Below are 22,029 nucleotides of genomic sequence, written 5' to 3' on the forward strand. Positions count from 1 at the left end.
GTTGTCTATTATTTATTTGCTACACAAACCATGTTAAAAACCTAAAGAATTGCACTGGAATGAGATTTTCACAGACTTCTGCTCCTTCCACTGCCACCACTGTTTTTAACTGCCTACCACTGCATCTTAACTTTGTCTAGTCACATAGAACTCTGTTGCCCCAGATGACAATATGCTATAGTTAAAAACATGTCTTTTGTATTATAAACTTAAATTCCTCCCACAGTCAATACCAACCTTATTTGATCAATAACGTTTGTTTCCTTCTTATTCTAGGCAACAAGTGGAACTTCAAGAAAATGGTGAGCTACAAGGAAATGCTGGATACAATTAAACAAAAATGGCCAGACTTGAAAAAGTTGCCCTGTGAAGAAGCTTCTAGCACTGCCAAGGTGAATATTAGCATGATCAAAGGATTAGTAATCCGAGAGAGCTTCTTTGTCTGCTACTTCAGTGCTACTTATCAAGAAGGGAATGAGATGATGGAGATTCTATAGTCCTGGTAGAGTTTTCCTGTGTACTTTTGACAATTATGCTAGTCATGGTATTGGCTCAATACTGTGCCTATTATTTGTTTTTTAAAACTTATATGCCACCCATCTCACTTAAAATGACTTTAGGGGACTTACTATAACATAAAAACAACAATATAAAATAGGAAGGTAATAAGTATTAATATTAAAAAAAGATAGCTAAGGAAGGGAGCAAGTTAAAACAGGCTGGCGGTGGTATCTGTCAGTCCATTAACCACCCTCCAGTATGATATGCCACATTGGGGTCTCAGATGAATTGGTAGAGCCAAGTTTTAACACACTGCAGAAGGCCAAGAGGATTGGTGCAGATCTCACTTTGAGGGATTCAGTGTTCCACTGAAAAGGCAGAAAAGGCTCTTCTCATTGATCAATGGGGTCCGTAGCATGCACATACACTTGACCAATAGGGTTCACAGGACCCTAGGATGGCAACCAGTGCAACTAGCCTAACATCAATGTTACATGTGTGGCTGCATTCCTTGACAGCTGCAACTTCCAAATACTCTTCAAGAATAGCCCCATGTAGAGTGTGTTGCAATAGTTATGAGATGAGATGAGGTGTGTGTGTGTGTGAGAGAGAGAGAGAGAGAGTAAGGGGGAGGGAGGGAGGGTGAGAAGGGGGGGGGAAACCAAACATATTCTGACTAGAAATAACGCTTTGTAAACTGTAGTTATTTAAGTATTGCTTCAGTTTTAGGGTAGATTTATGTACCATTACCTTCATAACTGTCCTGTGATAAATTTCTGGTATTATCTACTATATATAAACTATTCTGTGCTTGCTTTTTATGTAGACTATGCATGAGGTATTGTGTCTGGGAATTTTGGTCATTTTGCAGTTATATCCATGACAACTGCTGTTGTGTTTATAATATAAATGTGTTCCATAATACATCTGATTTGTAAATGATTTGCATAATGTTTTTAACAGAGAAGTATGCAGCACGTAAGAATTTTAAAATAGCCCTTCATCTAAACACATATCATTAAAATGTTGTCGTGGATTTTTCCATCTAGCATGTAAGACCTTTGTAGAAATAAGTTTAGCAGGAAATTGTTGGTAAGAAGATAAGAATCCTTACAATGCTAGTGTCTCCTCTTTATCATAAAGATAATATATATCCCTACATATTGAAGGAATAATATAATCCCAAATTCAATAATTGATTTCCAGCATAGTATTGATACCTGAATATTTTTACTGGTGACTTTTAACCTCATGGTAACATTTTCATGGTAACATTTACAGAATTTCTTGTCAGTGTCCTAAAGTTTCCCCATAACCTATCTAATTCACAGCTATTAGGAATGTGTAAAATTAGTTGAATTTGAACTGTACTTAATTTGAAACACTCTGTTTTCAAAGGTGAAACAGCTATTTTGAGTGTAAAATGGGTTGAGCCTAAGATACTTCTATAAAACTCAGAATTAGCCCATTCCATTAATTTCTGATGAGTTTAGGCATGCTGGGGTTACCCTTGGATTCCACAAGTGAATACAGTTATTAGATTAGTCCATCTTATAGGGCAGTGATGGCTAACCTTTTTCGGATCAAGTGCCCAAAGCATGGCCAAACCCCTAAAATGCAATGTGCCCCCCCGTGCATGCGCTCCGCTCCCGCACGTCGTCTCCCACATGCGTGTGTGCCCCCGCACACATGCCCACCCCCGCACGTGCTCCGGTCCCATGCATGCACGTGCGGGCCTTCTTACACCCCCCCTGCCCCCCATGCATGCGCCCCACCCCATGCATGTGTGCATCCCTCTGCACATGCGTGTGCGGCAGAAACCCGATGACCTGCTGGCCAGTGGGAGGCGCATGTGCATGCATAGCAGATCTGAACTGGGGCAACAGCTCACGTGCCTACAGAGAGGTCGCTGTGTGCCACCTGTGGCACGCATGCCATAGGTTCGCCATCATGGCTATAGGGTTTCGGGGGAGATTGAGGTCTTTCCTGAGGATCTGATGGGTGGCTTGATGGAGCCACCTGAATGGTCACTTCCTGAAATCTGTCCAATGAGTTGGATTGGATTGTTCCTGTGTGGCTTCTTACTGAGAGTCAATCCTAGGGAACTCTTTGGTTCTCTGAGGAGATAAAATGTCAGAAGAGATACTAAAAGTGCAATTGGAAAGAAGGCAAAGAATGAATCTAACTGAACATGAGTAGAAACACATATTAGAAATTGCACCTTGGTGATAAAGTTGGCATTTTATCTCAGCTGCAGGTAGATGTTCAGAGATTTTTTTTTTAAGGAGACTTGTTCCCAGCTAGGTAGAGATGAAGTTACAGGGTAATCCAGAGAGCTTCATCTGTAGATAAAGCTGCACAGACTTGCTTGGTATTGTCCTCCAGCTGTCCAGATCCTATAGTATTGATAAAGGTAAGGTCTTGTACAGTTACCTGGAATGCTTTTCAGCCAATAACTGCTGAGGATCCTCAAATCCACTAAACCAATTGGGGGTCGCTCCTTGGGTGGTTAAAACCACTTGGGGGGATGCTGTATGGTTAGGTCTGTGCAATAATATTTGTTTTGCTGGAAGAAGGAGTGGTACAGCTTGCCTTGAAGGAAGAGATGCTTCACTCCCTCCTCAAGAAGCCTTTGCTGAAGTGGAGAGTTTTGAAGAATTTTCATCCACTTGCCAATTTCCACTTCTTGGGGAAGATCGTTGAAAAAGTGGTCATGCTGTAGCTTCAGAGAGCAAGCTGGAAATGGATGATCTGAAAAATACAGATTATCTAGAATCTTTTATGCTTGGTTTTATACTGGGAGATAATACTGAGATGTCCTCTCACACCTCTCTAATTTCTGGCAGAGCTGGGACAGGAGTAGTGCAGCTATCATGTTTCTCTTTGATATCTTAGCATTTTCAAAAGTACTGTCAACCATGATATACTTCGGGGCCATCTGTAGGGATTTGGGGTCTAGTAATTTGAGTCAGTGTTCTAGTAATTATCTTTCTTTTTTGTGTGTAGTTGGATCCAATCTGCTTATCCTAAACATTCCAGCATATTTGGTATGTTCTGGGCCCCACTGACTAAATTATTTTGTCTGAGGGGATTTGTAAGTGGGCCTTCTTTATCATAGCACCCACCTTCTAGAATTAAATTCCCTAGGAAATTTTTTAGTCCCACTCTGACCTTATTCAGATGAACCTTTAAAATCTGACTCTTTCCTCAGGATCTTATAGTGATAATTAGTTTGTCAAAATTGGGGCTATTTTTCTGGACATCTGCTTTTTATATTGTTTGCAGTTTATTGTTTTCAACGTATACTATATGTTTCCCAGAGTCATGAAGGAGTCAGGCAGCCTATAAATTTGTTTAATGCATTTAATAAACTACATTTCACATTGGAGACAGCTGTTTTGAATTTGACAAAGCTTGAATTCAAAACATTTTGCGCATCCCTAGCTTCTCCTTTCAAAAACTAGAAATTTTTTTTAGGAATGAAGTACATGTGATTAACTTCATTGGCTTTTTTTTTTTTCATTTTGCTCCCATGTTTGGCTTTTAACAGGCATATAAGGTCCCACATTTTCAAGGGCAAGTTAGCTTCATCACTTCCATGTCTGAGCATTTCTGTGGATCCTGCAATCGACTAAGGATCACAGCTGATGGGAATTTGAAGGTAACTATTGCTTTCTCTGTTTGATCATGGAGCCAAGTATCCAGGGAAATGGGAGCCTTCACTGGATGGTTTCAGGCAAAGGCTAACACCTGTCTCTCTGGAATGCTTTAATTTGGACTCCCATATTAAGGGAGTACAACTTGATGAATGATTATGATAATGATAAACAGAATTATTTATTTTACATGGATGGAGCTCATAAAAAATGGGCATTGCATTCAGAACTGATTTAAAACCTCTTGAATAAATACTCTCTAAACAGAAGTAGTAAATTACATGACCGTTCCTGTTTGGTTTACTTGAAGCAAACATATTTTTGCTGCTTTCTGAAATTTTGTTTTTCTTTCTTTTCTAATACACTGTATTCAAATATACATGGGAAGTAAATATACTTTAGTCTTTTATTTGAAATTGTCTTGTAAGTGGTAATTGGCAAGCACTATTAAATCAGACATGTGGAGTACAGACCAAGTAGTAAGATGGGAGGAGAGAGCAGGGAGAGGATGATCAATTTTCCTGTCACGTTGAAAGTTGCTATTTGTAATTAGTTCAGACTTGGTGCTTAAAAGTTCCAACTCCCACAATTGGTGACAGCAAGCATTGCATTAATATCTGTTGACACTAAATGTCCCTGTGGAACATCTTGCCTCTTGGAGTGAGGACAGCCCCCCCTCATCTTTCATAAGAGCCTAAAGCAGGGGTCCCCAATCCCTGATCTGTGGACTGGCAATGGGTTGCGGTATGCCAGAAATCAGGTCATGCCAACAAGTGAAGCCCCATCCCCGGGATGCAGATGGCACGCCCCTCCAGTCTGTGGAAAAACCTCTTTCCATGGAACCGATCCCTGGTGCCCAAAAGATTGGGGCTGCTCTGCCACTTAGCTTAGGGGTCCAATGGGGGAGCATCACAAGTAGATGTGGTTGGTTGATTAACAACAGATCTTCCCTTCCTATCCTGCTCTCGCCTTCCCCATCTTTTAATTGGGCCATAGTGTTTGGATTTTGTATTAATGTATTTATGTTTTTAGGTTATATAGTTTTTATCTTTTATGATTGTAAGCCACCCAGATTTACCTTAAGGTAAGATGGGCAGCTTATAAATTTTGTAAATAAATAAAATGTTTCCTCAATAGCTTTAGGGGATATGAAGTATCATGCAGTAAATCGAATATTGGAAAATAATAACATATTCTATTCATAGTCTGAACTCAATCATAGAAAAGTAGCAGACTTCTAGTACCAAGAATAACACAATTTTTATCTTCCCTCCATAAAAGAAAACTAGAAGTCTTTACAGGTAGAACCAACTATAACATCTGTTATTTAAATTTAGATTACTAGACCATTTATAGTGCTGACTTTTCTTTATCTAACAGGCAGGAGATAGTTGTTGTTTTGTTATTATTATTATTATTGTTGTTAGTAGTAGTAGTAGTAGTGGTGGTGGTGGTAGTAGGAATAGTAGGAGTAGTAGGAGTAGTAGTAAAATACTTCTATATCTTTCAGGAAAAAAATCATTCTGTAGCTCATGCAACCTCTGTCCCAGAGGCTGCAAAGCCTGAGTCCTTCCAAAGGAAGGGGAACTTTTTAATTCAACAGATAATATTAAATTCCTAATTATTGGCATCCTTCAGTCTCAAAAGACTATGGTATCGTGCTCTGGAAAGAGCTTTGCTGGCTGAGGAATTCTGGGAGTTGAAGTTGCCAAGGTTGGAGACCGCTGGTCCAGATCATACTCGTTTCCTAGGGGGCAGCCCTTGGGATATCAATCAAAAGCTAAGTACAATCCTCAACCCAGAGAAAAACAGAACTTTTGATAGAATGTTAAATGCAAGTCAAACATTTTAAGTTCAAAATGTCCTGACTCCTGAATGCCATTCTGACCCTAAAGTTTCTGACAGCAGTTGGAGGTTGGAATGGTCTGTTTCAAAGTTTGACCTCAAAATGTTTGCAGATCAGTAGAACATGCTATCACACCAAAGCAAATATTGCATAGGAGATGATGCCCAACTTGGGAATGTTGCATGTTAGCTTCCAGTCTGTACCGACTTCTAAGCCCTCATTCCTGGAAGAACTTTGTAAATTTCAATAAGCAAGTCTACATTAGTGTACATTCTTGCTGGGTTCCTGCAGTTCTCAGAGATAGTCTTGGGACTGCTCTCCTACTATAATGATGTGTGGGAATGAATTTGAGAGACAGGGGGAAGAGACACAGCCAGGGAATTGTTAGATAAAAGCAGCTTGATCCATAAAAGGAAATGTGGGTATGGCCAAACATCTCAGAAGGGACCCTCCCTAGTTTTTTGGCCACTAAAGGTGATGGGGGAGAAATCTACTTTCAGACTTGCAAAATTATGTTAATGTAACCTTTCAACAAATTAGACATAGTTCATCTGGATGTGCTTCTTCTCTTGGCTATCTTGAAAAGCTGACACCTATTATTATTTCTGGTAGTCTGGAATGGAATGGTAGATTTACCCAAAATTGGCCTCTTGACTTTAGCGAGAAGAACTGTTTTATGGTTGTTTTCCATGTCCAGGTGGAGTAGGAGTTGCCTGCTTGCCTCTTCAATATAAGGATATTTCCAACTTGTTTTGCCAGTTATTGTAAGTTGCAAAACTGATTCATTGTTGGAGTAACCAACATTTTATTTTGAAAGATAATCCGGAACTAAAATGTTTTGAGGATTTAATGAACTTTCTTGTAGTGCTACACTCATACAACCTGATGGATCAGGAACGGTTTCTCAGTTCATCTTCTATTCTTGTTTCAGGTCTGCCTTTTTGGAAATTCAGAAGTGTCTTTACGGGATCACTTACGATGTAATGCCTCTGAAGAGGAGTTGATCCAGATTATTGGGGCAGCTGTTGGCAGAAAAAAGAAACAACATGCAGGTATGCCATTTTCTGGAAGTCTTTTTCCTCTCTCCCAAATGTGTAGCCAGAGCTGGACTATTAAGAATAAGCACAATACAGTGCAAAAGTCTTAAAGTGAAATCAAATGTTATGATTTAAGGATTTATAAAATGCTTCCAAATCAAAATTGATCAAGACTAAAACATCCCAGCTCTTGAATTCAAAACGGATTATTCTAATCTTATTGGCAGAATTCCAGTACTGTTCCATTTCATCCAAAAAGAGTTCCAGGCTCAAAATAGCACGATTTTGATCTCAAAAGACTGAGATAAAAACTGAGACACTTGGTAGTAACAGAAAAGCTGTTTTGTGCTTGAAACATTTTAAATTAAAAAGAATTTGCACACTACAATAGTTCTGCTGTACTTTATGCTGAGAGGAATCAGGAAGTGTTGATTTCCCTTTCTTGCAGTCTTCTCTTGTTATCCAAATACGTTACCCTGTGTTTGTTCAGAGTTCATTTTAGGTGTGTGTATGGGACAGAAGGGAGGAAAGGAATCACAAACACTGTTCCTGCCAACTTTGACATGATGTTACAGCGTTCCTAGGCTGTCTAAAAAAAATCTAAATAAAGTTTTGCCCCTAGCCACTGAAAAATTTCCTGCCATTGTTTTACAGCATTTGAGTCCTTTGATTAAGGATCATAATTGGTATTGTATTTCGGGGGGGTAAATCCTTCAAATTATGTTATGAACTGCTGTTTTTTTCATTTCTCATGTGAATTGTTTTCATAGTCTGATTTTGCTTTCTCTGTTTCCCCATTCATAAGTACCACTTCAAGAGATGATTGCATAATACCAGCAATCCCAGTTGTAGAATGGCAGCATCCATACCATCACTGGCATTTTTATTTTGTTTTTTTTTGCATTATTTCCATTGATACAAAATTTGGGAGTATTAATAATTTTTGCATGTTTATTATTTTCTTCTCAGGCATGTTCAACATTTCCCAAATGAAGAACAGGCCAATGATCCTCATTGGTGGGTGACCAATCAGTACGTAAGAAGTACTTAAGTTATGTAAGATGGTTCACAATCTGTAAACAGAGACTAAACATCTTCTAAATAAGAAATAGAAATATGTGCACTTTTTCTTTTCTTTTTTTTTAAAAAAAGCATTATCTGGGGCATCACTTTTGGCACATTCAGATCAAACTAATGCTGGATGTGCATCTTGCTAATGCAGCAATGTGGAAGTTTCTGAGCTTCCATTCTCCAGTCTGTAAGTGAGAATTTTATTATGTAGCTGTTCCTTGGGGCTCTGTACTTAAACCCACTTGAAGATCTGGTATATTGCTAGAATTAGAAGGATGGGATATAGATAATTTGGGAAATGGGAACAATTAACTACTAGCATTTCCACAGCATGGGAGAACCATGTGGTAAACCATACATTTGGAGGTTTGCCTGTAATTGAATAAGACGTTAGTGGGGGAGAGCAAAGGAAGTTGGATGCAAAGACAGGCTCCTTCCAGCTGGTTTTGGAATGGGAAGTTGGCTGCCTACACACAGCTATGTATCTGGGACTTAAATTATGTCTGGTAAGGCCATGCATTCTGCACCTCGGGAAAAGCGACCACTCTGCAAATAGCATAGTCTTTGTGACTTGGGTAGAATCAGCTTTGTTATGATTTACAGACTACTGTAGGAATATATAGAGCAACTCAGGCAGCTTCCCAATTTAATTTGAAGCGGATTACAAAGTTCCATGAAGGAAGCTCTTGTGTGAATCAGTAGGAAGTGGATAGAAGGTCCAAAGTCCAAGAGAGGACTGGAGGGAATGCTATGGAAAGACTAAATTGTCCTATTCTCCCTCTCTTACTTTTCTTGAATACTTCAGAAGTTCCCCCACCCTTAGAATACAGTTTAATTTTAGTGTTAATCTTTTGATGTGCTCCTTCACATAGACTCATTAGCAGTGCGGAAGGCTTGATGAATTGCAAAAAAGAGAAAGGTTGCCCTTAAGACTTTTGTAAAACAATGAATATAGTCTGAAATTCTGTGTTGACTTATTCTAGTTGCCAATTGTCTTCCTTTGCTTTCATGCTGACATAAGCTCATAGTCTGTTTATGGAACAGTCTCTCCTGCCAATCTTGGTGTGGATCTTCTCCGCTTCTCATACACTATACAACTGCACTTAGACTTATATACTGCTTTACAGTGCTCTCTAAATGGTTTACAAGGTCGGCGTATTGCCCCAACAATCTGAGTCCTCATTTTACTGACCTCAGAATGGTGGAAGGCTGAGTCAACCCATGCTATGAAAGTAGTAACTTTCACCACCACATTGCTACAATTTTGTCTCTAATTATATAATAATTGGAAAACAAAGCATAGGGACTCATTTAACAATGGTGTGCCGTTGGGATTACAACACTGCAATTTTCACTCAAAGGTCGTGTTGTCCAGGACTTTGGGGAAATGGAGTCCCAACATTTTGGGAGAATGCCCAGTTTTGTGTAACCTAAAACTTACTCCCAGATCTGCAAAGGTAGACAGATTTTTACGTAATGTGTTACAAAATGTCTGTGGCAGGTATCAGATGTCTCTTGTGGTCTCTAATGGAAAAGGTGGGGAACCTTGTGCGTGCAAAAAGAAACCGATAGAAAGGGAGCATTTTATAAATTGACTTCAGCAGCCAGAAATGCTATGCAGGAATTCTGTGTTGCTCTTCAAATTACCCCTCTATGAATGCAGCTGAAAACTACGCAGGATCTTAGAGGTCAGTAGAGCCAATTAAAAACATATTCTGATATACAATTATAGGGATCTATAACATCCACAACAGCCTGGCATCTATAAAAGCTCAAAATGAAGTAATACTTTTTGAATTAAATTAAAATGATTAAAATCTCACGAGCTTTCCAAATCACATCGTGATTCATGTTTTCACTTGAAAACTTGGAGATGAGATTATCAAAACATGAAAATAAGAGAGAAAGAGAGAGTGAAGAGAGATCAAGGCCCAGGGCCAGCCCCTCCCCACTCCACTTACAGTAATAATGTGATTTTGTACAATGGCTGTCAAAAAGATTGTTCATTCTTTATTGAATAAGGATTGGCCACAACTAAATAAATTCAGTTCTAAGGAAATACTGGAATATAAGAACTTTTTCCTATTATATAGCTCTTCTTTTCCACCCGTTAATATCACTTATATGAACTTTTCACAGAAGAGTTGAACATAGGCATGGATGATTTGTGTGTGCTGGTGCACTCTCACTTCCAGCATTAAGATTGCCTAGTTAAGAACCAAAGTGGAAATTTAAGTTGTCAGCTTTCAAGATTAATTTAGGGTTTGTTCTTTTCAATTGGTTGTTAGGGCTGTGAGAGGAAGAAGTCCCCAAAGCTTGTGTGGGATTTGTTGCCCGGTACCTCTGGAACAGCTACATCCACAGTGTGAAAATAATGGTGCAAAAGTAGAATTCTAGAATTGTTGAATTCTAATCTGTCAAAGAAGATAATGTTCTCAGATGGGCACCACATTGTTGCGCTGGGCAGGGAGAAAAAGTGACATGCATGGCGCATACTTGATAGGCTGCAATAATTTCAGACAATGTTCTTAGCTTGGGGTAGGCTAATGTGTCCCCTCTGCCTTAGTTCTGGCAATTGAAAGTTGTAAGAAAGGCTCTTGCATCCCCGCCAAAAAAAGAAACCAGAGCCATGAATGGATGAGAGATAGACAGAGTGTGGTTATTTTTCTGGGGAAGACAGGGCTTCTGCTGCATCATAAACAATTCCTGACACCCTAAAGAAATCCTCTGAAAAATATGGCAGACGGGCACATTGAGCAGCATTGTTTCTTTCTTAGTCTCTTAGCTATTGGAAATCAAATAGAATCGCTACCCTCCCCACTCCAGGAAAAGTCTCACTGCAAACCAAAATTGAGAGAGAGAGAGTGGGGAGGGGCACCAAAACTTTGTAAAGATACATATCATTAAAGAGAGATTTGGCTACTTCTTCCCATCTCACTTTCCTTTTTCCTCCTCTTGTATCTAAATAGCATGCCTTCCATTATGTTTTAAAAATCGCCTTTTAACTTGGTCCTTGGCACCAGGCTCTGGCATGGCCACAGCCAAGGGATTAATGAGTGGGAGCTGATTCCCAGGAGGTTTGGAACTGAAATTGACCCAAATAAAGATAACACAGGTCGAGGAAGAAATACAAGCTCTTGGCAGCACCCAGGCCAAGCACCATGGGCCTCTTGTTAACATGGCCAGAACTGGCAGTTGCAGAGAACTGCTTTTAGCTTCAGGGTATGAGAATGGAAAAGTAGTTATGTTCTCTGGAAATTTTGGCTGTACCTTACAACCAAGAGGCCACATCTTGGAGTAGGTGTTCTGTTAATGTTTACAGTGTCATACTGTCCAGATAATCCTCAATTTACAACAGTCCGTTTAGTGACCATTCAAAGTTATCACGGCACTGAAAAATGTGACTTATGACCGTTTTTGCGGCATCCCCATGATCATGTGATCAAACTTCAGAGGCTTGGCAGCTGATTCACATTGATGACCTTTGCTGTGTCCCAGGGTCATGTGATCAACTTCTGCTGCGACCATCTGACAAGCCAAGTCAATGGGGAAGGCAGATTCATTTAACAACTAGGTTACTAACTTATCAACTGAAGTGATTCACTTAACAACTGTGGCAAGAAAAGTCAAAGTGAGGCAAAACTCCCTTAACAAATGTCTCACTTAACAACAGAAATTTTGGGCTCAATTGCAGTCGTAAGTTGAGGACTACCTGTACTTATTTCAGATGCAATTGAATGAAATACGGTTTTGCCCTTGATGATATGACCTCCTCTTACACTTCCAAAGGGGGGCAGGAATGGAGGTGTGTGTTTGTGTGGACCTCAGTGAAAGGGGATAAATGTAAGAAAAACAACCCTGAACAGATGACTATTTTAAGCTTTTTGTTTATGAAAGGCAATCTGTTCAATTGTTGAGTTAACTCCTTACTATTTAGTAAGTGTCTTAATATTTAGCTAAAATCTTCTTTTTAAATTCCCATTATTCATAATACTGTCCTCAGGAACAGTATGGTAGTGTATGTTTGCTGTAATTTCAGCTATTTGAAAGCTGTTCTCATGTTTCCCTTAATTTTCTGTTCTCTAAGTTAAACATATCTGCCCTTTTCAGCCATTCTTTATTTGTCATTTCCTGCTGGATAATATCTGGGTATACTTTTAGAATCTCTATAACCCATAGCTTTAAAATTCTAGGCTTTTTGTGCAAGGGATTTTTAGTTGGGGAGAGATTCTGTGGTCATTAATGACTCTGAAGTTGCTTTCTAGGGGTGTACAGAAATGTTTCAAATTAGAAATACTCCATTGTTCTGAGTTTAAAGTGGCTTGTTCCAACTCAAAATATTTCCATGATGGACAGAATAATCTATCTTGAATTTGAAACAGGAGGTTTTAAATTGAAATATTTTGCACGCCCTCTACTACTTTCTAATTTATTATCTAATACATCTCAGACAGATAGATTTTCCTATTTCCATTTTAAAAGACAAGTTAAGACAGCTCAAAATTATAGAGGAAGGGATTTTGCAGGATAGTATCTGACTTATATTTCCCGTCAGCAAGAGATCCCATTTGGGTTTTTCGTGGACAGATAAGAAAACACTTGCCCCTCAAATTTTGGTGGGATTTGTGTGTGTGTGGCTTATTATTTTATAGTTTGTAGTTTTATTGTTGTGAGTCACCTAGAGGTGTGTTTAAGATCAGTAGCCATACAAATATTTTAAATAAATAAATAAAATGTTACCACTATGTATGAGTGAGTCCTCTGTCCACTGCTTTTCAATTAGAGCAGAAGATAAGCAGCAAGCTTTTTAGAATTTCTTGATGGAATCAGAAACCCTAATTCCATCAAGAAATATCTGTGTAAATCCTGTCTTTTATTTAAGCAATGGTTTGACTTTCTAGATAGGTGGAATTCTGGAACTGGATTTCTGCCACCTTTGGCAGTTATCATTGGATTTCTAAACAACACATCCATTGCCAATTTGGCCTTTCATTTTCCTTGGATTATTCCCATGCTGCGTATACAAATTGCATTTGAATTACCCAAGTTTTTTTTTTTCAAATACAGATTGCCATGTAGGATGGAGAGTTGTTATTCAAGAATCAGTGCCAAGTCCTATCCAAGCCCAGAATTAACACAGTCCTTTGAATTGTGGGCAGCTACTTTCTAACAACTGATAAGAATGCTGGAAAATTTAAGAAAAGATTCCTTCTTCAGAAGGGTATTTTTAGAAGGTTTATTTTTCTCTCTGTGCTTTACGGGAATTTGTAGAGCACTGCATAAAATCAACAGTAGTTTTTCTCTTCTAACATTGACTTTTTGTTGCTTTTTTTCCTTTTTCCCCAGAGGCAATATCAAGGTCATTTCCACTTCTCCAAGATGTCCTGCAAGACCAAGTAAATTTGAAAGATTGGGGCCTCAGACAAGGCCACTGCCTGACTCTGAAAGAAAGTTTATTCAAACAGAAGGGGAAAAAGTTTAAAACAAATACGTTTACAGGACACCATGCCTTGCCAGGATCTTACTCAGCACGACAACTTGTATCAAGGATTTCACAAGCTCAGCTCAGTAGCAATTGCTTTCTTCAGAAGATTTTGAGCTGCAGCTTGAATGACAAGTGCCTTTGGACAGGAACTTCTCTCTCCAAACAGGCTTCCCATGTGACTAGAGACATTCGTTCCAGGATGGTAAGCCAAGCAGAGAAAGGTTGGAGATTTCTTTCAACTGCCAAATGTCTTGGTGCCTCTGATTGTTTAACCCACATTGACCGAGAAGGCCGGGTATCAATGGTAGATGTTGGAAGGAAGCCAGACTCAGAAAGGATTGCAGTGGCTTGTGCTGTGGTCCATCTGGGTGCAAAGGTATTCAACTTGGTGCAACAGAACCAAATTAAAAAAGGTGATGTGCTGACAGTGGCCCAGATAGCTGGAATCCAGGGAGCCAAGCTAACAAGCCAGCTCATTCCACTGTGCCATAATGTCCCATTGAATCTGGTTGAGGTCACTCTTAGTCTAGATGCAGAAAAACATACCGTTACCATTCAGGCTCTGTGCCGCACCCATGGAAAAACTGGGGTGGAGATGGAAGCTTTGATGGCTGCCACTCTTGCTGCTTTGACAGTGTATGATATGTGCAAAGCAGTGAGCCATGACATAATCATCGAAGAGGTAAAACTTCTCAGCAAGCAAGGAGGCCAGAGGGGTGACTTTAAGCGAGGCTGATTAAAGTTTTTATTCAAGAGATCGACATACTTTATCCTTGGAATACAATTTTAGCGACAGCATCAGCCAGTACTAGTAACCAAAATTCGGACCATTAACCTTACTATATCATAATCTCCTGTTTCTCTTGTTTTGGCTAATAACGTAGGCTTAGGTCTACTCATTTTCCTGTCTTTCATGTAGCAACTGACCTTTTTGCCTGTAAATTCTAAGCTCTCCCACTGCTTTGATTTGCAGTAATTCTAAGGATACATGAGTTTAGCCCTTTATTTCTGATTCTGTGCAAGTCCTGGTTTTCCATTGCCTTTTAATTGCACTACAATATTCACCCAGCAGGATTTCAGCATGAATCTTCTGCTTGAGAATATTCAGATCCAGAATTCTCAGTTGAATTATGATTTTAGTATCGTATCATATCCAAACACTAGAAAATATAAACTGTGAGTCACCTGGATCACTCCCGACTAGATAAATACAATTTTGAATAGTTTAGTTTCAATTTGTCTTTCAGAATGGAAGGTAAATATTTGTTGGTTAGGAATAGTTACAAACTAATCTGTATACAGTTAAAAATACTGTATACATTTCTCATTAAACTGGATGAAAAAGTTGGTACTTCTAGTACTATCTGTCTAATACTACTTCTGGTACTATCACTTCTAGCTTTTCTGGCTGAGGAACTCTGAGAGTCCACAAGTCTTAAAAGAGCCAAGTTTGCAGACCCCTGACCTAGGGTAAATCTCTCTTCTGCATATATGCAGAAGCCCATGTCCAAGAGCAAATGTGCCCTGGTATGTCTAAACCTGACTGGCATGAGGAGATGGAAAACTGAATGTCAGACTTGATGCCTTCCTTTCATAACTAAATAAATAACTAAATAATTAAATAAATAAATAAATAACCAACAAAACAAACAACCCTAAACCTCTAGATGTTCAAGCTCATTATAGATTTCATATTAACATTGAAGTGGATGTAATTCTTTCTAAGTAAGGCACTGAGATTGAAACAAATAGGGCAAAATATCTTAAGTTTCTGGCCACAGATGCAATTTTGTTATTTATTTATTAAATTTTCTAGTCCATTTTTCCCGGCCTAGGAAACTTTCAGATGCAAGAGCCTTGAGACACAAACCAAAGTATTTTAATTCTGAACATTATTGCTTTAAAACTCATCAATAGCATTTTAAATGAAAGTAGTATCTTTCCCTGCTCTTCTACAGGATTAGGAGGATACAGCGTAAGGCTCATTTTGCTAATACTCTTCCCATTGTATGTGCTCTGCAGGCATTTGCATAGCAAATGCTCCTTCAAGTAGGCAGAAAAAGAAAGGTTTTATTCAACTCAACTAGAGTTTATGCAGAGGACAATCAGAGTATTATCCTTTCATATAATAATACTCAGAAGTCGGTTTCAAGGAGAGATAATTTTGATTCTCTGAATGAAAGACCAAAGGATTGATAATATAGTGAAATAACAGTGGCACCAAGAGACATTTCTGCCCAATCCCATCAAGTGTTGGAATTTCTCAGATTAAATGACCTTTAGCTTTACATTTGATTTTCAAACAGGTGTTTTCATGTAACTTCTAAGGGAGCAGAGGGTGATCAATTATTATTTGTGCTATCCAGTAATTTATTATAAAGTATTTTAATCAAAAGCAATTATAGAATAGAATAGAATAACAGAGTTGGAAGGGACCTTGGAGGTCTTCTAGTCCAACCCCCTGCTTAGGCAGGAAACCCTACTCCACTTCAGACAAATGGTTATCCAATCTCTTCTTAAAAACTTCCAGTGTTGGAGCATTTACAACTTCTGGAGGCACTGATGAATTGTTCTAACTGTCAGGAAATTTCTCCTTAGTTCTAAGTTGCTTCTCTCCTTGATTAGTTTCCACCCATTGCTTCTTGTTCTACCCTCAGGTGCTTTGGAGAATAGTTTGACTCCCTCTTCTTTGTGGCAACCCCTGAGATATTGGAAGACTGCTATCATGTCTTCCCTAGTCCTTCTTTTCATTAAACTAGACATACCGACTTCCTGCAACCGTTCTTCATATGTTTTAGCCTCCAGTCTCCTAATCATTTTTGTTGCTCTTCTCTGCACTCTTTCTAGAGTCTCAACATCTTTTTTACATTGTGGTTACTACAACTGAATGCAATATTCCAAGTGTGGCCTTACTAAGGCATTATAAAGTGGTATTAACACTTCACGTGATCTTGATTCTATCCCTCTGTTTATGCAGCCTAGAACTGTGTTGGCTTTTTTGGCAGCTGCTGCACACTGCTGGCTCATATTTAAATGGTTGTCCACTAGGACTCCAAGATCCCTCTCACAGTTACTACTATTGAGCAAGGTACCACATATACAGTAACTGCTTTTTTTTTCTTGCCTGAATGTAGAACCTTACTTTTTTCACCATTGAATTTCATTTTGTTACATAGTGCCCAATGTTCTAGTCTGTCAAGATCTTTCTGTATCTTGAGCCTATCTTCTGGAGTGTTGGCTATTCCTGCCAGCTTGGTGTCATTTGCAAATTTGATGAGTTCCCCATCTATCCCCTTGTCCAAGTCATTGATGAAGATGTTGAAGAAAAATTTTGAAACCAATAAAATGCTGCAAATGAAGTGATATTTGGAACCCAAACATTTGCAGCTAGATTTGATAAAATCTGGTCCATGCAGGAGCAGACTGGGTAAAAATTGCTTGTTCTACTATAATATTTTGCACTTTAATGAAGTCCAAAAAATGATCATAAAGAAGTGCCTACATTTTGCTATTGTGCTTAAAGGATAAATGAAACGTGACTCTTTTCTACATTTATTTTTAGTTAATCAGAATAATCATCACAATTTCCTGGAATTGAGGGAAATGATTTATCGACCCCAAGTAGCACTCACCATTCTAGCCTGTTCTTCATTGCTTTGGCTGGGATAAAAACATTAGTTCTTGATTTAGGATAGAAAGTTTATGGGAGAATTCCTACTCCCACTTGGAATGTGGCTATCATATAAACCCGAGGGCAGACTGATTTGTCTGCTTGAAAGAGATAGGGTTCTTCCCAGTATACCAAAGTTACATAGGAGGAAAATTGGAATGTAACAATGTTTGAATTACCTTTAAATAGTTCCATATATAAGCATAGTTGCTTTTTCCCATTTTTTTTAATAAATATAATCTAACGTGAGGGGATTTTACATACATTGTTCATTGCCAGAGTTGATTACCACTACAGAGATTGTACAGTGCAAATAACTCTTGAGTTATTACCATCTTTCATTGCAAGAAGAAACGTGCTATTCAGAGAATGGCATGAGCAGTCTCGGGAAGAAGCTGCCTTGCATCGGGCCAGGACTTGTCAGCAGCAGGATGAAAACGGCTAAGCCCAGCAGTGCCTGCAAAGTGCGGGGGTGGGGGGTTGCACTGTGGCACTAGGGTGGCTGGTCATGACAATGGCCTGAGGCAGTACTTCTTGGCAATGGTGACAGCAGCACTGGAGTTGGAATTGAGACCCGGAGTTGGGGATGGGAACAGGCTCAGTGCCGCTGCTGCAACTGAAGAGGGATTCTGTGCAGGCCTACCAAAAGGGCAGAGATGGGTGGAAGGAGAGATAAAGTGGGGGAGGGTTCAAGAGGAAGCAGAAGTTATTAAGGCTCGAGATTGGAAGCAACCAAGCTAGGAATGGCTTGGATCACCTAAGACCAGTGGCATTCAGTTAACAATGGCAACATATGATCACATGATGCTTTGCTTATTGGCCACATTGCTTATTGACAGAAAATCCAGCCGTACTTATTGTTGAATCTCAAAGACTAGCTGTAAGGCAATGTCAGAAGTTTTTAACCACAGCCAATTAGTTCAGCAATAATCTCAAAATCGAGAATTGGTTCCCCATCCTGCTCGCTGATGTATAATTTAGAAATATGGTATTTCCATAAAGCTGTGAAGATGGGACAATCATGACGTATCTAATGTCATGAATAGAAAGTCTGGTGAGCTTTCACCAGAATAAGGCAAAATACTATCTAGAGCAGAAATGACTTAATCCCAAATGCATTGGTTGCCTTCTTTCTGATTATTAAAAGCTTTGTAAGATTTCTCTTGTTGCAGCAACTCAGAAACCATGATGGACATTAGTTCAGTTCCATTTGACATTTCTGAAAAGCCTTTTTAAAAAAACTCCCCACTTTTCTTTTTAATTCCAAAAACCATAATCAAACCATTGGTTATGTCTCCACACCACCTTCTGTCAGTTTCTTGATTTGGAAATCATCAACGGAGGACATAGGTTGAGGAGAGTCATTTAAAATGAATATATTTCTGTGTGAAATACCGATATCAACTTTTTCTTGCCTTTTGATTTTTAGATTGTATTGCAAATGCCTTACAAAGTAAAACGAACTTTAGGGAAGAATGTCCCAAGTTTGGAAAAAAGGAGAATGAAAAGGATAGATCTCATGGGGCTGGAAATGGACAATTTTGTAGAATACAATTTACTTTTTCCTGCACTTAGACTTTTCACACTATTTCCAAATAAAAATAGTTCCTCCCTCCAATTGTTTATGTAATTCATAAACACTATTTGTTTGCACCAAATAGTATTCATTGATTAAATTCTCCTTATTGCACCAAGTAGTATTCTTCAATTAAATTGTCCTTGCATAAGTTTATCTGTTGTAATGTGTGTAAACATAATGTCAGTTGAATTACTTAGTAAGAGCAATAGTTCAAGTTTATACTTGACAAGAGGGCTTTAATCACAGGATGATTGCTGTGGTCATTCCATGTTTTTTCAATTGCAGAGGTTAGTTACATGACGCCATTTAATGGAGACCACTGACCAACAGATTTTTTTTTCTTAAATGACCGTAATTTGAGAAAAACAAATGCTTGTTTGATAGCTCACAATGTTTTGGCTAGTTGAAATATTATGTTTTAAAATTGATTTAATATATATATTCTGGCTCCTAGGCCAAATTGTGATGTGTTACTTCAGCCTTATGTTACGTTGGTGCTATCTCTCAATGTCTCTTTAGAGTTGTTCCCCTTAATGTATGTTTCTGTGCATCCAGGTAATTTTAGCTATAAGATTTTAGCTTTAGCCTGAATGTGACTGTGATTTTTTTATTGTTGTTTAATTTGTTCACCAAATTTCAATTCTGTGTGAGAACAGAAAACAGAAAATGGCTATAATCACAGACAGATCTGATGTATACTCCTTGTTATTCCATCTTTAAGTCTTTCTGAATGGAATGAAGGATGTCATATTTGTCCTTATCTGGGAAGAGAAATGAACTGTTGCTGCTTCTCATTGCTATGTATTTTCCTACATGTCCTGTATATGGTGAAAAGTAATAACACATTTTTTTAATAAGTGCACTTGATAAGAAGCATAGGAAATATGTAAGTATGAAGCATATCATTAGATTTTGTTCCTTCCTGTGGTATCAGAGAATATCAAGTGTCTTGAGATCACTGAATCTTATATAAATCTCTGATGACATGAGAAATTGTTCTGCACACATTCCTGTGATATGAGCGCGATAAACAAGAATGCAACTATTGGAAAGATGTTTTACTTGTTTCCTCTGCACCAGTAACATTTTCTAACATTACAGGATGATGGTTTGTTTAGGGATGTCCAATCACTGTTAAAATCTTAATACATTTTACATTGTGTTGCTTGACTACTATACTTTCAGTCATTAAGTCTGTAATTTAATGTAAACAGTATAGGACAGCAGATACTTAAATTAAAAATGTATCTTTTCTGAAGTTTGGTTTTTCATGCATAAATGTAGTGACTTAATGTAAAGTAAAAGGGCTTCAGAATTAATTTTATTGAAAGAAAACTCAGAATTTACAATGATTCAGTATGCATTGTGTTGATTTCTGAAAAATCTGTGCACTGATAACAGGGTATTTAGATAGGTTTGTTTTAAAAAAATTATAACCTGCCTGTTAGTAAATAGATTGGATTTCCTTATTGTGGTTTTGGGAAGGGAGTCCTAATTTTTCATGCTTATATTCAGAGTAGCTAATGATGTTTTTTGATGCTTTCATTATATGTCTATATGGATATATCTTGGATATATGCACAAATGGGAACGGTTTCCAGGTAATGAAAAGTTTATACAGATTTGCTGAGGTTGTACTAAGAATGTTCTTTTTAAAATAAATAAATAAATAAATAACACTTGCACACAGTGGAAGGGCGTGTGAATTTATTTATTAGAATATGAACTCTTTGTAGACAAGAGAGTCCATTCAAGAATGGTTTCAGTAGGGGAGAATTCTCAAGTTTCACAATAGTCCAGCTTCTTGTATGAAACTGGACAAAATATTAAACTGAATAATAATGCAGTGCATAAAAAATGATTTAATGATTGGTGAGTTAAAATATGGGTTAAAAGAGATAATGTCAAAAGAAGTTGGTTTGATGAACAAAAAGTGCAGTTTTATTTATATACAAAATTAAAAATGCCTGTCTTTTTGAACACTTGTTTTAGAAAACATTGAAACAGGAAGCATGTTAGTGTATTTTAGGAAATGGGGAAACCATTGATAAACCTGTATTTCATTAATTATATTAAGAATAATGGCCTAAAAATCTTTTCAGTGAAATCAAAATTGTAATATCACAAAATCTATAATTTGACTTTGTTTATGTCTATGTGAATTACCTGGGAATGTATTTATATGTATAGAAGACCTTCAAGGGCTCTTCCAACTCTGTCATTCTATGTTCCTGTTAGCTATTGCAATATATCAGAGGAGGAACAACAAAAGGAAGGCCACCTCCTTGTGTCCCAGAACAAATGATCACGGTTAAAATTCCAAGGTTTTCTAATAAAACCATGAGATGGAAACTATTTTAGACTGATGTTAGTTTTGCTGTTGGATTGCTAGGATAGTTAATGGAAGATTTTTTTAAAGAAGGTATAGATGGTTCTTTCTTCTAGTATTGATTCAAAGCTAGTAGGAGCCATGGTGGCTCTCAGGAATTCGATTCTGACCAGCTCAAGGTTGACTCTGCCTTCCATCATTCTGAGGTCGGTAAAATGAGGACCCAGATTATTGGGAGCAATATCCTGACTCTGTAAACCACTTAGAGAGGGCTGTAAAGCAGTGGCACCCAACCTTTTGGGTACCAGGAACCAGTTCCACGGAGAAAGCTTTTTCCATGGACCAGAGGAAGCGTGGGCTTGCATGCTACCTGCATTCCATAAATGGGGCTTTGCTTGTTTGCGTGGTCTGACTGCTGGCATGCCGCAGACTGCTGTCGATCTATGGACCGGGGATTGGGAACCCCTGCTGTAAAGCACTATGAATCAGTATGTAAATCTAAATACTATTGCTACTGCTTCCTTATGCCTGTTGAGAAATATTATCTTATTAAACTCCTGGGGGTGGGGGGGAAGCTTCTGCTTCTTCTATCTCAGTAGCTTTCATCTCCTTTAGAGAACTCTGGGCTGATGTCATTTGCTTTAAGACAGCAAATGCCTTTCCCTCAAGAGTTAAGCTTTAGTAATCAATCTCTGCTTCTGCAGCCAAGCCATGGTTCTGAAGATAAATATGATGAGCTATATTTGGTTCCGAGAGAGATGAGGCTTTAAAGAGGACAAAAGCATGTTGAATTGTATTAAGAGGCTAACTGGTTAGAAGTAGAGTTGGCAAAATAGTAGTCCGATAAAATGCTCA

General features: G+C 38.3%; 2 protein-coding genes across 6 annotated transcripts in view; one reads left to right on the forward strand and one right to left on the reverse strand.

Moving 5' to 3' along the window:
- Window positions 1-22,029, forward strand: part of MOCS1 (molybdenum cofactor synthesis 1) — a 76,249-nt gene that overhangs the window by 19,455 nt on the left and 34,765 nt on the right. Inside the window, exons 7-11 of one of the 3 annotated variants that reach the window (XR_009153198.1) lie at window positions 277-392; window positions 4,052-4,162; window positions 6,935-7,055; window positions 8,010-8,057; window positions 13,458-13,798. Coding sequence is in view for 2 of the 3 variants with exons in the window: in XM_058166698.1 (XP_058022681.1) it covers window positions 277-392; window positions 4,052-4,162; window positions 6,935-7,055; window positions 8,010-8,057; window positions 13,458-14,332 (1,271 nt within the window). In the remaining variant the exon portion in view is untranslated. Of the gene's footprint in view, window positions 1-276; window positions 393-4,051; window positions 4,163-6,934; window positions 7,056-8,009; window positions 8,073-13,457; window positions 20,523-22,029 lie in introns of those variants that run through there. The other 2 variants (XM_058166698.1, XM_058166821.1) reach the window with 2 other exon arrangements.
- Window positions 1-22,029, reverse strand: part of DAAM2 (dishevelled associated activator of morphogenesis 2) — a 265,206-nt gene that overhangs the window by 14,744 nt on the left and 228,433 nt on the right. The gene's annotated exons all lie outside the window — the stretch shown is intronic.

This window comes from Ahaetulla prasina, chromosome 1, assembly GCF_028640845.1.
Source record: "Ahaetulla prasina isolate Xishuangbanna chromosome 1, ASM2864084v1, whole genome shotgun sequence".
In the NCBI taxonomy this organism is placed as follows: domain Eukaryota; kingdom Metazoa; phylum Chordata; class Lepidosauria; order Squamata; family Colubridae; genus Ahaetulla; species Ahaetulla prasina.